A 16232-nucleotide genomic window follows, 5' to 3' on the forward strand; every position below is an offset into this window, starting at 1 on the left:
GGCGGTACAGGCTCCTGTCAATCAAAGTACGTCACCCGGGGGCGGTACCCGGCTCCTGTCAATCAATCCTGGTCACGTGGGGCCTGGGCGGTGACGTTCCGGGTTTCGCCATTCGGCCGCGTTGTGAATATCAGCAAAAGTAAATTAAATTTTCACCGCGTCTGAGGGTCACTCAGTGCCCGGGGGGAGGGTCTGTGCCCGGGGGGAGGGTCAGTGCCCGGGGGGAGGGTCTGTGCCCGGGGGGAGGGTCAGTGCCCGGGGGGAGGGTCACTCAGTGCCCGGGGGGAGGGTCTGTGCCCGGGGGAGGGTCAGTGCCCGGGGGGAGGGTCACTCAGTGCCCGGGGGGAGGGTCAGTGCCCGGGGGGAGGGTCACTCAGTGCCCGGGGGGAGGGTCTGTGCCCGGGGGGAGGGTCAGTGCCCGGGGGGAGGGTCACTCAGTGCCCGGGGGGAGGGTCTGTGCCCGGGGGGAGGGTCAGTGCCCGGGGGGAGGGTCTGTGCCCGGGGGGAGGGTCAGTGCCCGGGGGAGGGTCACTCAGTGCCCGGGGGGAGGGTCAGTGCCCGGGGGGAGGGTCACTCAGAGCCCGGGGGGAGGGTCTGTGCCCGGGGGGAGGGTCAGTGCCCGGGGGGAGGGTCACTCAGTGCCCGGGGGGAGGGTCAGTGCCCGGGGGGAGGGTCACTCAGTGCCCGGGGGGAGGGTCACTCAGTGCCCGGGGGGAGGGTCTGTGCCCGGGGGGAGGGTCACTCAGTGCCCGGGGGGAGGGTCTGTGCCCGGGGGGAGGGTCACTCAGTGCCCGGGGGGAGGGTCAGTGCCCGGGGGGAGGGTCACTCAGTGCCCGGGGGGAGGGTCTGTGCCCGGGGGGAGGGTCACTCAGTGCCCGGGGGGAGGGTCAGTGCCCGGGGGGAGGGTCACTCAGTGCCCGGGGGGAGGGTCTGTGCCCGGGGGGAGGGTCACTCAGTGCCCGGGGGGAGGGTCTGTGCCCGGGGGGAGGGTCTGTGCCCGGGGGGAGGGTCAGTGCCCGGGGGGAGGGTCAGTGCCCGGGGGGAGGGTCTGTGCCCGGGGGGAGGGTCTGTGCCCGGGGGGAGGGTCAGTGCCCGGGGGGAGGGTCTGTGCCCGGGGGGAGGGTCTGTGCCCGGGGGGAGGGTCACTCAGTGCCCGGGGGAGGGTCAGTGCCCGGGGGAGGGTCAGTGCCCGGGGGGAGGGTCTGTGCCCGGGGGGAGGGTCTGTGCCCGGGGGGAGGGTCACTCAGTGCCCGGGGGAGGGTCAGTGCCCGGGGGAGGGTCAGTGCCCGGGGGGAGGGTCACTCAGTGCCCGGGGGGAGGGTCACTCAGTGCCCGGGGGGAGGGTCAGTGCCCGGGGGAGGGTCAGTGCCCGGGGGAGGGTCACTCAGTGCCCGGGGGGAGGGTCTGTGCCCGGGGGGAGGGTCAGTGCCCGGGGTGAGGGTCTGTGCCCGGGGGGAGGGTCTGTGCCCGGGGGGAGGGTCACTCAGTGCCCGGGGGAGGGTCAGTGCCCGGGGGAGGGTCAGTGCCCGGGGGGAGGGTCAGTGCCCGGGGGGAGGGTCACTCAGTGCCCGGGGGGAGGGTCACTCAGTGCCCGGGGGAGGGTCTGTGCCCGGGGGGAGGGTCACTCAGTGCCCGGGGGGAGGGTCTGTGCCCGGGGGGAGGGTCACTCAGTGCCCGGGGGGAGGGTCAGTGCCCGGGGGGAGGGTCACTCAGTGCCCGGGGGGAGGGTCTGTGCCCAGGGGGAGGGTCAGTGCCCGGGGGGAGGGTCTGTGCCCGGGGGGAGGGTCAGTGCCCGGGGGGAGGGTCTGTGCCTGGGGGGAGGGTCAGTGCCCGGGGTGAGGGTCTGTGCCCGGGGGAGGGTCAGTGCCCGGGGGGAGGGTCTGTGCCCGGGGGGAGGGTCACTCAGTGCCCGGGGGGAGGGTCTGTGCCCGGGGGGAGGGTCACTCAGTGCCCGGGGGAGGGTCACTCAGTGCCCGGGGGAGGGTCAGTGCCCAGGGGAGGGTCACTCAGTGCCCGGGGGGAGGGTCAGTGCCCGGGGGGAGGGTCACTCAGTGCCCGGGGGGAGGGTCTGTGCCCGGGGGAGGGTCAGTGCCCGGGGGGAGGGTCACTCAGTGCCCGGGGGGAGGGTCAGTGCCCGGGGGGAGGGTCACTCAGTGCCCGGGGAGGGTCAGTGCCCGGGGGAGGGTCACTCAGTGCCCGGGGAGGGTCTGTGCCCAGGGGGAGGGTCACTCAGTGCCCGGGGGAGGGTCACTCAGTGCCCGGGGGAGGGTCAGTGCCCGGGGGAGGGTCACTCAGTGCCCGGGGGGAGGGTCAGTGCCCGGGGGGAGGGTCACTCAGTGCCCGGGGGGAGGGTCTGTGCCCGGGGGAGGGTCAGTGCCCGGGGGGAGGGTCACTCAGTGCCCGGGGGGAGGGTCAGTGCCCGGGGGGAGGGTCACTCAGTGCCCGGGGAGGGTCAGTGCCCGGGGGAGGGTCACTCAGTGCCCGGGGAGGGTCAGTGCCCGAGGGGAGGGTCACTCAGTGCCCGGGGGGAGGGTCACTCAGTGCCCGGGGGGAGGGTCACTCAGTGCCCGGGGGGAGGGTCACTCAGTGCCTGGGGGGAGGGTCACTCAGTGCCCGGGGGGAGGGTCACTCAGTGCCCGGGGGGAGGGTCAGTGCCCGGGGGGAGGGTCAGTGCCCGGGGGGAGGGTCAGTGCCCGGGGCGAGGGTCAGTGCCCGGGGAGGGTCACTCAGTGCCCGGGGGGAGGGTCAGTGCCCGGGGAGGGTCACTCACTGCCCGGGGGGAGGGTCAGTGCCCGGGGGGAGGGTCACTCAGTGCCCGGGGGGAGGGTCAGTGCCCGGGGGGAGGGTCAGTGCCCGGGGGGAGGGTCACTCAGTGCCCGGGGAGGGTCAGTGCCCGGGGGAGGGTCACTCAGTGCCCGGGGAGGGTCAGTGCCCGGGGGGAGGGTCACTCAGTGCCCGGGGGGAGGGTCACTCAGTGCCCGGGGGGAGGGTCACTCAGTGCCCGGGGGGAGGGTCACTCAGTGCCCGGGGGGAGGGTCACTCAGTGCCCGGGGGGAGGGTCACTCAGTGCCCGGGGGGAGGGTCAGTGCCCGGGGGGAGGGTCAGTGCCCGGGGGGAGGGTCAGTGCCCGGGGGGAGGGTCAGTGCCCGGGGAGGGTCACTCAGTGCCCGGGGGGAGGGTCAGTGCCCGGGGAGGGTCACTCACTGCCCGGGGGGTGGGTCAGTGCCCCGGGGGGAGGGTCACTCAGTGCCCGGGGAGGGTCAGTGCCCGGGGGGAGGGTCACTCAGTGCCCGGGGAGGGTCACTCAGTGCCCGGGGGGAGGGTCACTCAGTGCCCGGGGAGGGTCAGTGCCCGGGGGAGGGTCACTCAGTGCCCGGGGGGAGGGTCACTCAGTGCCCGGGGGGAGGGTCAGTGCCCGGGGGAGGGTCACTCACTGCCCGGGGAGGGTCAGTGCCCGGGGGGAGGGTCAGTGCCCGGGGAGGGTCGGTGGCCGGGGAGGGTCACTCACTGCCCGGCGGGAAGGTCAGTGCCCGGGGAGGGTCACTCAGTGCCCGGGGGGAGGGTCGGTGCCCAGGGGAGGGTCACTGCCCGGGGAGGGTCACTCACTGCCCGGGGGGAGGGTCGGTGCCCGGGGGAAGGGTCACTCAGTGCCCGGGGGGAGGGTCACTCAGTGCCCGGGGGGAGGGTCACTCAGTGCCCGGGGTGAGGGTCGGTGCCCGGGGGGAGGGTCGGTGCCCGGGGAGGGTCACTCACTGCCCGGGGGGAGGGTCAGTGCCCGGGGGAGGGTCACTCAGTGCCCGGGGGAGGGTCAGTGCCCGGGGGAGGTCACTCAGTGCCCGGAGAGGGTCGGTGCCCGGGGGAGGGTCACTCAGTGCCCGGGGAGGGTCAGTGCCCAGGGGAGAGTCACTCAGTGCCCGGGGGAGGGTCACTCAGTGCCCGGGGGAGGGTCAGTGCCCGGGGGAGGGTCGGTGCCCGGGGGAGGGTCGGTGCCCGGGGGAGGGTCGGTGCCCGGGGGAGGGTCGGTGCCCGGGGGAGGGTCAGTGCCCGGGGGGAGGGTCAGTGCCCGGGGGGAGGGTCAGTGCCCGGGGGGAGGGTCAGTGCCCGGGGAGGGGGTCAGTGCCCGGGGAGGGTCACTCGGTGCCCAGGGGAGGGTCAGTGCCCGGGGGAGGGTCGGTGCCCGGGGGAGGGTCGGTGCCCGGGGGAGGGTCGGTGCCCGGGGGAGGGTCGGTGCCCGGGGGAGGGTCTGTGCCCGGGGGGAGGGTGAGTGCCCGGGGGAGGGTCACTCGGTGCCCGGGGGGAGGGTCAGTGCCCGGGGGAGGGTCAGTGCCCGGGGGAGGGTCGGTGCCCGGGGGAGGGTCAGTGCCCGGGGGAGGGTCGGTGCCCGGGGGAGGGTCGGTGCCCGGGGGAGGGTCGGTGCCCGGGGAGGGTCACTCGGTGCCCGGGGGGAGGGTCAGTGCCGGGGGAGGGTCAATGCCCGGGGGAGGGTCAGTGCCCGGGGGAGGGTCAGTGCCCGGGGGAGGGTCACTCAGTGCCTGGGGAGGGTCACTCAGTGCCCGGGGGAGGGTCAGTGCCCGGGGAGGGTCGGTGCCAGGGGGATGGTCACTCGGTGCCCGGGGGAGGGTCGGTGCCCGGGGGTGGGTCACTCGGTGCCCGGGGGAGGGTCGGTGCCCGGGGGTGGGTCACTCGGTGCCCGGGGGAGGGTCGGTGCCCGGGGGAGGGTCGGTGCCAGGGGGGAGGGTCGGTGCCCGGGGGGAGGGTCAGTGCCCGGGGGAGGGTCACTCAGTGCCCGGGGAGGGTCAGTGCCCGGGGAGTGTCAGTGCCCGGGGGAGGGTCAGTGCCCAGGGAGGGTCGGTGCCCGGGGGAGGGTCTGTGCCCGGGGGAGGGTCAGTGCCGGGGGGAGGGTCAGTGCCCGGGGAGGGTCTGTGCCCGGAGGAGGGTCAGTGCCCAGGGGGAGGGTCACTCAGTGCCCGGGGAGGGTCAGTGCCCGGGGGAGGGTCACTCAGTGGCCGGGGGAGGGTCAGTGCCCGGGGAGGGTCGGTGCCCGGCGGAGGGTCAGTGCCCGGGGGGAGGGTCAGTGCCCGGGGGAGGGTCAGTGCCCGGGGAGGGTCAGTGCCCGGGGGGAGGGTCACTCAGTGCCCGGGGAGGTTCGGTGCCCGGGGGAGGGTCAGTGCCCGGGAGAGGGTCAGCGCCCGGGGGGAGGGTCACTCAGTGCCCGGGGAGGTTCGGTGCCCGGGGGAGGGTCAGTGCCCGGGGGAGGGTCAGTGCCCGGGGGAGGGTCAGTGCCCGGGGGAGGGTCAGTGCCCGGGGGAGGGTCAGTGCCCGGGGGAGGGTCAGTGCCCGGGGGAGGGTCAGTGCCCGGGGGAGGGTCAGTGCCCGGGGGAGGGTCAGTGCCCGGGGGAGGGTCACTCAGTGCCCGGGGGAGGGTCACTCAGTGCCCGGGGCAGGGTCACTCAGTGCCCGGGGAGGGTCAGTGCCCGGGGGAGGGTCACTCAGTGCCCGGGGGAGGGCCAGTGCCCGGGGGAGGGTCGGTGCCCAGGGAGGGTCGGTGCCCGGGGAGGGTCGGTGCCCGGGGGAGGGTCAGTGCCCGGGGGAGGGTCAGTGCCCGGGGAGGGTCTGTGCCCGGGGAGGGTCTGTGCCTGGGGGAGGGTCACTCAGTGCCCGGGGGAGGGTCGGTGCAGGGGGAGGGTCAGTGCCCGGGGAGGGTCGGTGCCCGGGGGAGGGTCAGTGCCCGGGGGAGGGTCAGTGCCCGGGGAGGGTCGGTGCCCGGGGGAGGGTCGGTGCCCGGGGGAGGGTCGGTGCCCGGGGGGAGGGTCAGTGCCCGGGGGAGGGTCAGTGCCCGGGGGAGGGTCGGTGCCCGGGGGAGGGTCGGTGCCCGGGGAGGGTCGGTGCCCGGGGGAGGGTCGGTGCCCGGGGGAGGGTCAGTGCCCGGGGGAGGGTCACTCGGTGCCTGGGGGAGGGTCACTCAGTGCCCGGGGAGGGTCACTCAGTGCCCGGGGGAGGGTCACTCAGTGCCCGGGGGAGGGTCGGTGCGGCGCTCCCTCAGCACTGACCCTCCCACAGTGCGGCGCTCCCTCAGCACTGACCCTCCCACAGTGCGGCGCTCCCTCAGCACTGACCCTCCCACAGTGCGGCGCTCCCTCAGCACTGACCCTCCCACAGTGCGGCGCTCCCTCAGCACTGACCCTCCCACAGTGCGGCGCTCCCTCAGCACTGACCCTCCCACAGTGCGGCGCTCCCTCAGCACTGACCCTCCCACAGTGCGGCGCTCCCTCAGCACTGTCCCTCCCACAGTGCGGCGCTCCCTCAGCACTGACCCTCCCACAGTGCGGCGCTCCCTCAGCACTGACCCTCCCACAGTGCGGCGCTCCCTCAGCACTGACCCTCCCACAGTGCGGCGCTCCCTCAGCACTGACCCTCCACAGTGCGGCGCTCCCTCAGCACTGACCCTCCCACAGTGCGGCGCTCCCTCAGTACTGACCCTCCCACAGTGCGGCGCTCCCTCAGCAGTGACCCTCCCACAGTGCGGCGCTCCCTCAGCACTGACCCTCCCACAGTGCGCCGCTCCCTCAGCACTGACCCTCCCACAGTGCGGCGCTCCCTCAGCACTGACCCTCCCACAGTGCGGCGCTCCCTCAGCACTGACCCTCCCACAGTGCGGCGCTCCCTCAGCACTGACCTTCCCACAGTGCGGCGCTCCCTCAGCACTGGCCCCTATTGACAGGTTAATCCGTGACCTTCTGACTTGAGCAACACTTACATTGAATCAAAGCTTGCACGGAAATGAATGGAAATAAAGTTTACATGGTCCAAAGTTACTTCAGGCAATTTGTTGCATCTGGAAGCTTCGGGGTTGAACTTTTGTCTTTATTGATTTTTGCCCTGTCATTTTGTGTTACCTCAGGACATTCTGGTGCTGGAGGCAGTTTCCTTCTTTAGGATGTCAAGTTTCTGGATCTCTGTCTGTTTTCTCCCTCTCTGGACAGTCCTTCAAGTCTCAGGTAAAGAATGTTTAGTATAAGTGGAGCAGACACCGACATTTCCAAGACTTGCTGTGGATCCTGAGTGTTGGTTGGCACCCTGACTGAAGGTCTGAAAGATTGATGTAAATCGCTTTGCATTTTGGTGGAAATCTTGCCCCATGTTGCAAAGTGATGGAGGGAATAAAGGTTACCCGTGTTGGGGAGGGTGAGGCATGGGGATTGAATCCATCGCAACTGATGCTGCCGAATCAGACGTTTCTCACCAGCAGGCCCTCCACAATGGGCACTGATTCTCAGCAATACCCACCGTCCCATTCTGCTCTATGCAGAGAGATTTTTGGGTGGCTTGTTGGCACAGTGGTTAGCGCTGCTGCCTCACAGCACCAGGGACCCAGGTTTGATTCCCGGCTTGGGTCATTGTCTGTGTGGAGTCTGCACGTTCTCCCCGTGTCTGCGTGGGTTTCCTCCGGGTGCTCCGGTTTCCTCCCACAGTCTGAAAGACGTGCAGGTTAGGTTGATTGGCCGTGCTAAATTGACCATAGTGTCGGGGGAACTAGCAGGGTAAATACGTGGGGTTAAAGGGATAGGGCCTGGGTGTGATTGTGGTCAGTGCAGGCTCGATGGGCCGAATGGCCTCCTCCTGCACTTGTGTCAGGATTCTATGATTTACTGTACTGCGACTCCTGCACACTTTCACAACCTCACCCTCATTTCCTCATGTGTCCCTTGCATTCCATTCTGCATCTTGGACATGCCCTGGTGAGACCAGGAGTCAGTGGGGGGCTCCCTATCCAAGAGTTTGGACATTATTGGGAATTATGGACTCTTGGGCTCTTGGTAATCTTGCACCCAGTGTTTGTGTTTTAGGATCTGTAGAATTCCTGCAGTGCAGAATGAGGCCATTTGGCTGGTTGAATGTCCCCAGACACAATCTGTGGCAGAGTTGCATTGTTGTTTAAAGAAGATATTGATACAATATTAAGGAAAGATTTTGGCGCGGACAGTGTGGAATCTTGGCTGAGTTAAGAAATACAAAGGGGCAAAAAAACATTTATGGGGTGGTATACAGACCACCAAACTGTCGTGGTAATGTTGGGGATGGCATTAGACAGAGATACGTGTGATAAAGGAACATCAGTAATTGTGGATGACTTTAATCTGCCTATAGATTGGGGAAATCCACCAGCTTTGCAGTGCTCCGCTAATTGTTTTAAAGCGGTTACAGATTGAGTGATGGACCCTCCTTCTAGCTGACTTTTATAAACCAGAAACGTTCTGCTATCATTAGTGGTTTGGGTGCAAAATGGTTCTCACACAATTCCTCAAGGGGCGTCCTCACGGGCTTTTCTGGCTGCACGAGACTTCTTAATGTAGCGAACATCTTACTTCCTATCGTGCTTCGGGAGACTGCTGCCATCAAGTCGTCATCCACTTTATTAACTTCTAAATATGATTGGAAACGCTCGGTATATCGGGTGGCACGGTGGCACAGTGGTCAGCACTGCTGCCTCACAGCTCCAGGGACCTGGGTTCGATTCCCGGCTTGGGTCACTGTCTGTGCACGTTCTCCCCGTGTCTGTGTGGGTTTCCTCCGGTTTCCTCCCACAGTCCAAAAGACGAGCTGGTTAGGGTGCATTGGCCGTGCTAACTTCTCCCTCTGTACCCGAACAGGAGCCAGAGTGTGGCGACTAGGGGATTTTCACAGTAACTTCATTGCAGTGTGAACTTGTGACTAATAAAGAAATGTTACTTTATAATATTCAGCTCTCTATTTCTTCACTGAACAATGCCATTGCTCCAAATTGGCCCGCCTTCCCGCCGGCGAGAACTTCTCCAGCCACTCGCATTTCAATAGCCGCTCGCATCCAGAGTACCCTCATTCCGCGCTCTTTGTGCCAGCCGCCGCTCCCTCACAGACTATGCCAGCAAGGCTCCCCCTACTCTTGCCATTGACAGCAGCTCGAGTCCCCTTGTGACTGCTTCCCACCAGGAATTTGGTGCTCCTGATTGAGAGCTCCCTCTATCATTCTGGCCGTTGACTGTAGCTCAAGTCCCCTGATGGGCACTGTGGTAGGAAACATACTGGAGCACCCGGAGGAACCCCCACGCAGACAAAGAGTGGAGTTTGCACAGTCACCCAAGGCTGGAATTGAACCTGGGTCCCCTGCGCTGTGAGGCAGCAGTGCTAGTCACTGAGCCACCGCGCCACCCTAAGATGTTGAGAAACATTTTCAAGTTTGATCTATGAGATGATTTCAAATATAACTGAGCGTAAACTAAATTTAGTTCTTTTGTTTAATAGGGGTTTCATAAAACTTCTAGCAAAATTCTAGATTGTGATTAGCAACTCAGAAGTCACAGAATGGGGGTTTGATATGCAACGGGATATAAAGTTGCCCTAACAATAGCAAAGTTCTCAATCAGAATTGTGCAGGCAATATGCTGCATTATTACATACTGATTTTATTATACAATGCCTATCGAACATTCTCAAGGCATGTACCATGTTTGTTCGCAAGTACAGCTTTTTCTACTCTGCCCCAATCTCAAGAACCCTCCCTTATTGCACCACTGATATTTTTCCATAAGTCATCCCAGGGCTTCTCGGGGTGAGGTTCCCAAATGGAGTAAACATAGGAGGAGGAGGAGGCCATTTGGCCCTTCGAGCCTGCTCCCCCATTCATCACCATCATGGCCGATCATCCAACTCAATAGCCTCATCCTGCTTTCTCCCCATAACCTTTGACCCCGTTCGCCCCAAGTGCTACATCCAGCCGCCTCCTGAATACATTCAATGTTTTGGCAACAGCTACTTCCTGTGGTAATGAATTCCACAGACTCATCACTCTCTGGGTGAAGAAATGTCTCCTCATCTCCGTCCTAAATGGTCTACCCTGAATCCTCAGACTGTGACCCCTGGTTCTGGACTCCCCCCACCATCGGGAACATCCTCCCTGCATCTACCCTGTCTAGTCCTGTTAGACTTTTATAAGTCTCTATGAGATTCCACCCTCATTCGTCTGAACTCCAGTGAAAACAATCCTAACCTAGTCAATCTTTCCTCCTACATCAGTCCCGCCATCCCCGGAATCAGCCTGGTAAACCTTCGCTGCGCTGCCTTGAGAGCAAGAACATCCTTCCTCAGAGAAGGAGACCAAAACTGTACACAATACTCTCGGTGTGGCCTCACCAAGGCCCTGTATAATTGCAGCAACACGGTACGGTAGCACAGTGGTTAGCACTGCTGCTTCACAGCTCCAGGGACCTGGGTTCGATTCCCGGCTTGGGTCATTGTCTGTGTGGAGTTTGCACATTCTCCTCGTGTCTGCGTGGGTTTCCTCCGGGTGCTCCGGTTTCCTCCCACAGTCCAAAGATGTGCGGGTTAGGTTGATTGGCCATGCTAAAAATTGCCCTTAGTGTCCTGAGATGCGTAGGTTAGAGGGATTAATGGGTAAATATGTAGGAATATGGGGGTAGGTTCTGGGTGGGATTGTGGTCGGTGCAGACTCGATGGGCCGAATGGCCTCTTCCTGCACTGTAGGGTTTCTATGATCCCTGCTCCTGTACTCGAAACTCGAGTAAATGTTATGCCGTCTGCCTATTGTCATTCACAACGGTAAAACCTGTTGAAAAATGGCTGAGAGTCACGAAGCTGAGGACAAGAGCTCTCTGGAACTATACCACACTCGGAGTTAGTACCTTCAGGAGAGTAAAGCTGGGGTTAAAAGCTGTTGTAATAGTCTGTGTTTCTCTTGCGTTTTTAGCTGGTAAACCATGTGATGCCCAGAGCTTTGGAGGAACGTCAGTGGTTTGTGTGTGCAATGCGACATATTGCGATACAATGGACCCATTGGTGTTACCAAAGAGAGGCCATTTCCTTCTGTACGAAACCAACAAGGCTGGCAAAAGGCTTGAGAACAGAACAGGAAAAATCCTGACAAGAAGCAAACAAAAAGGTAATTTTGCAGTTGCCGCTTTTAAAAAACTTCTTTCCCGCGTTTGCTGACATTCGTTGCCCATCCTTAATCATCATTGAGAACGTGGTGATGAGCTGCCATCTTGAAACGCTGCAGTAATATTCACTAAGCTTCGGTTAAAGCTTCACAATCTAAAGCAATAATTAGCTGAAGTAAAGCATATTTGAATGCCTCTTTATTCAGTTCTCAAAACCAACGCACGAGTGGCCACTGTGCACCAAAGCTCTGCGGCCTTTAACAAGGTCAACCACATTATTCTCTCCCGATGTCGCTCGTACGCTATCCAGCAGAGAGAAACTTCCATCGCTGTAACATGGGAAAGGCAGGCAATCACTTGTGAAGGACAGAGCAGGCTCAAGGGGCTGAGTGGCCTCCACCTACATCGAACATAGAACATTACAGCGCAGTACAGGCCCTTCGGCCCTCGATGTTGCGCCGACCAATGAAACCAATCTAAAGCCCCTCTAATCTACACTATTCCAATATCATCCATATGTTTATCCAATGACCATTTAAATGCCCTTAATGTTGGCGAGTCCACTACTGCTGCAGACAGGGCATTCCACGCCCTTACTACTCTCTGAGTGAAGAACCTACCTGTCCTGTATCTATCACCCCTCAATTTAAAGCTATGTCCCCTCATGCTAGCTATCACCAACCGAGGAAAAAGGCTCTCACTATCCACCCTATCTAATCCTCTGATCATCTTGTATGCCTCTATTAAGTCACCTCTTAACCTTCTTCTCTCTAACGAAAACAACCTCAAGTCCCTCAGCCTTTCCTCATAAGACCTTCCCACCATACCAGGCAACAACCGAGTAAATCTCCTCTGCACCCTTTCCAATGCTTTCACATCCTTCCTATAATGCAGTGACCAGAACTGGACACAATACTCCAAGTGCGGCCGCACCAGAGTTTTGTACAGCTGCAACATGACCTCCTGGCTCCGAAACTCAATCCCTCTACCAATAAAAGCTAACACTCCGTACGCCGTCTTAACAACCCTATCAACCTGGGTGCCAACTTTCAGGGATCTATGCACGTGGACACCAAGATCTCTCTGTTCATCCACACTACCAAGTATCTTACCATTAGCCCAGTACTCTGTAATCCTGTTACTCCTTCCAAAGTGAATCACCTCACACTTTTCCGCATTGAACTCCATTTGCCACCTCTCAGCCCAGCTCTGCAGCTTATCTATGTCCCTCTGTAACCTGCAACAACCTTCCGCACTGTCCACAACTCCACCGACTTTAGTGTCATCCGCAAATTTACTAACCCTGCCTTCTACGCCCTCATCCAGGTCATTAATAAAAATGACAAACAGCAGTGGCCCCAAAACAGATCCTTGCGGTACACCACTAGTAACTGAACTCCAGGATGAACATTTCCCATCAACCACCACCCTCTGTCTTCTTACCGCTAGCCAATTCCTGATCCAAACCACTAAATCACCCTCAATCCCATGCCTCCGTATCTTCTGCAAAACCTGCTCCTAAATCGTATGTGAAAAGCAGAGAGATAGTCTAATGCATGGAAAGAATGATGTGAAACTTGTTGCCTTCACTTGATTCCACGTTCCTGTCCAATTTAACCTGCAGTGTTCTCTCTGGAATCTCCCCCCTCAATTCTCCTCCTCATGTGAAGCTTGATGTTATCTGTGGATATTGAGTTCTACCTCACCAACGCACACCTTTAAACCCTGTTACTTACTGATTTGTCAGCGCTGGTTTGACATTGAGTATTGGGTTTTTTTATCCTCTCACAGGATATGGGCATTGCCCGCTCGGCTGGCATTTATCGCCTATCCCTCATTGTCCTCGAGAAGGTGGTGGTGAGCTGCCTTCTTGAACTGCTGTAGGTACACCCACAGTGCTGCTCGGGAGGCAGTTACAAGATTTTGGTTGACTTATTTCCAAGTCAGGATGGTGTGTGGCTTGGTGGGCAACTTGTGGGTGGTGCATCTGCTGTTCTTCTTCCAGGTGGCAGAGTTTACGAGTTGTCAAAGTGTTGTCAAAGAAGCTTTGGTGAATAGTTGCAGGAGATGGTAACGCTGTAGCCACAGCGCGTCGGTGCTGGAGAGAGTGACCGTTGGAAGATGGTGGATGGTATTAATAGTAGAGCATTGTATACCTCCGCAGGGCTCCCAGACTGGACAGCATTAACTGCCTGAATCAGGGAGCTTGTATTCTAACAGAACCACTTCATAGACCTCGTCAAAGTCATTGCAGTTAGCAGACAGGGAACAGTGAGTAGGAATAAATGGGTTTTTTTTTTTGAAGTGGCAGGCAGTGACTAGTGGGGTCCCAAAGTGATCAGTGTTTGTGCCCCAGCTGTTCACAAAATACATCATGATTTGAATGAGGGAACTAAAAATAATACTTACAAGCTTGCTGGGACAAGAAACTTGGTGGGAATGTGAGTGGTGAGAAGGATGTTAAGAGGCTTCGGGATGATTTGGACAAGTTGAGTGAGTGGGGAAATACACGGTGGATGTGACGTTATCCACTTTGGATGGAGAAACAGAATGGCAGAATGTTATATAAATGGTGATCGATTGGGAAATTTTAATGTGCAAAGGGACTGGAGTGTCCTTGTACACAGTAAGAAGTTTCACAACACCAGATTAAAGTCCAACAGGTTTATTTGGTAGCACAAGCCACTAGCTTTCGGAGCGCTGCTCCTTCGTCAGGTGAGTGGGAATTCTGTTCACAAACAGGGCATATAAAGACACAAACTCAATTTACAGAATAATGGTTGGAATGCGAGTCTTTACAGGTAATCAAGTCTTAAAGGTACAGACAATGTGAGTGGAGAGAGGGCCAAGCACAGGTTAAAGAGATGTGTATTGTCTCCAGCCAGGACAGTTAGTGAGATTTTGCAAGCCCAGGCAAGTCGTGGAGGTTATAGATAGTGTGACATGAACCCAAGATCCCGGTTGAGGCTGTCCTTGTGTGCGGAACTTGGCTATCAGTCTCTGCTCAAAGTTTCTGTCCTTGTACACCAGTCACTGAAGGCAAGCAGGCAGGTCCAGCAAACAGTTGGGAAGGCAAATAGTATGTTGCCCTTTATTGCAAGATCACTTGCGTACAGGAGCACGGATGTCTTACTGCAGCTGCACAGGGCCTTGGTGAGACCACACCTGGAGTACTGTGTGCAGTTTTGGTCCCCTGATCTAAAAAGGGATACACTTGCCATCGATGGACTGCGGCAAAGGTTCACTAGACTGATTCCTGAGATGGCTGGATTGTTGCTTGAGGAGCGATTGGGTCAACTGGGCCTGTATTCACTGGAACTTAGAAGACTGAGAAGGGATCTAATTGAAAGGTATAAAATTCTGACGGGGCTGGACAGACTGGATGCAGGGATGTTGTTTCTTTTGACTGGGAGGGGGGGGGTTCTAGAACAAGGGGACACGGTCTCAGGACTGAGATGAGGAGAGACCTCTTCACTCAGAGGGTGGTGAATCTGTGTAATTCTCTACCACAGAAGGATGTGGACGCCAAGTCACTGAATATATTGGAGAAGGAAATTGAATGATTTATAGACTTTAAAGGTGGTATGGGGAGAGCTGTTGAGATTGTGGATCAGCCATGATCAGATTGAATGGCGGAGCAGACTGGAAGGACTGAATAACCTACAGCCGCTATTTACTGTGTTTTTATGAAACAATGGCAAAAAGTTTCAAACTGCTGAGGTTTACTTGAAATCCATCTCCATATTTTCTGTCCCTCTAACGATCGCCGGTTTTCCTAGGTTTGCAACTGCTGTTTGATGTGAAGAAGACTTACCAGCGGATCAAAGGATTTGGTGGTGCAGTAACTGATGCCGCGGCCATTAACATTCAGTCCCTATCGGCTGGAGCCCAGGAAAATCTCCTCCGATCTTACTTCTCTGAAGAAGGTTTGTTTGAAACAGAATTAAAACTTTAGCATGCTGCAGTGCAACCAATATCATAACCATTCAATTGTACGATTACATACTCAGTGTTCAAACCTCATGTTCCCTATGGTAATAAGACCATTTTTCAAACTGGAGGCCTGTGACCAGCGGTGTGCCTCGGGGATCAGTGCTGGGCCCACTGTTATTTGTCATTTATATTAATGATTTGGATGAGAATATAGGGGGCATGGTTAGTAAGCTTGCAGATGACACCAAGATTGGTGGCACAGTGGACAGTGAAGAAAGTTATCTCCAATTGCAACGGGATCTTGATCAATTGGGCCAGTGGGCTGACGAATGGCAGATGGAGTTTAATTTAGACAAATACGAGGTGATGCATTTTGGTAGATTGAACCAGGGCAGGACTTACTCAGTTAATGGTAGGGCGTTGGGGAGAGTTACAGAACAAAGAGATCTCGAGGGTACATGTTCATAGCTCCTTGAATGTGGAGTCACAGTGGGCAGAGTGGTGAAGAAGGCGTTCGGCATGCTTGGTTTCATTGGTCAGAACATTGAATATAGGAGTTGGAACGCCTTGTTGAAGTTGTACAAGACATTGGTAAAGCCACACTTGGAATACTGTGTACAGTTCTGGTCACCCTATTATAGAAAGGATATTATTAAACTAGAAAGAGTGCAGAAAAGATTTACGAGGATGCTACTGGGACTTGATGGATTGAGTTATAAGGAGAGGCTGGATAGACTGGGACTTTTTTCTCTGGAGCGTAGGAGGCTGAGGGGTGATCTTATAGAGGTCTATAAAATAATGAGGGGCACAGATCAGCTAGATAGTCATTATCTTTTCCCAAAGGTAGGGGAGTCTAAAACTAGAGGGCATACGTTTAAGGTGAGAGGGGAGAGATACAAAAGTGTCCAGAGGGGCAATGTTTTCACACAGAGGGTGGTGAGTGTCTGGAACAAGCTGCCAGAGGTAGTAGTAGAGGCGGGTACAATTTTGTCTTTTAAAAAGCGTTCAGACGGTTACATGGGTAAGATGGGTACAGAGGGATAAGGGCCAAACGCAGGCAATTGGGACTAGCTTAGTGGTTTAAAAAAAAATGGGCGGCATGAACAAGTTGGGCCAAAGGGCCTGTTTCCATGCTGTAAACCTCTATGACTCTATAAGCTGTAGGAGTAGAAGCAGGCCATTCAGCCCATCCAGTGTTTTCCACCATTCAATGAGATCATGACTGAGCTAATATGATAATTCTCAATTCCACTTTCCCGCCTTTTCCCCAGAACCCCTCAATCCCCTTTCTGATTAAAAATCTCAGCCTTGAACATACTTAATGACCCAGCCTCGACAACCCTCTGTGGTAAAGAATCCCACAGA

At 58.6% G+C, this 16232-nt stretch overlaps 1 protein-coding gene across 2 annotated transcripts in view; it reads left to right on the plus strand.

Moving 5' to 3' along the window:
- The first annotated feature begins 85 nt into the window (after positions 1 to 85).
- gba1 (glucosylceramidase beta 1) overlaps positions 86 to 16232 on the plus strand; it is a 36809-nt gene continuing 20662 nt past the window's right edge. The window contains exons 1-4 of one of the 2 annotated variants that reach the window (XM_078207865.1): positions 86 to 139; positions 6902 to 6998; positions 10745 to 10936; positions 14714 to 14860. In XM_078207865.1, the coding sequence (XP_078063991.1) occupies positions 6938 to 6998; positions 10745 to 10936; positions 14714 to 14860 (400 nt within the window). In that variant the 5' untranslated portion in view covers positions 86 to 139; positions 6902 to 6937. The remainder of the gene's footprint in view (positions 140 to 6901; positions 6999 to 10744; positions 10937 to 14713; positions 14861 to 16232) is intronic. The other variant, XR_013497146.1, reaches the window with a different exon arrangement.

The sequence above is a fragment of the Mustelus asterias genome, unplaced genomic scaffold (assembly GCF_964213995.1).
Source record: "Mustelus asterias unplaced genomic scaffold, sMusAst1.hap1.1 HAP1_SCAFFOLD_2821, whole genome shotgun sequence".
NCBI classification, from domain to species: Eukaryota; Metazoa; Chordata; class Chondrichthyes; order Carcharhiniformes; family Triakidae; genus Mustelus; species Mustelus asterias.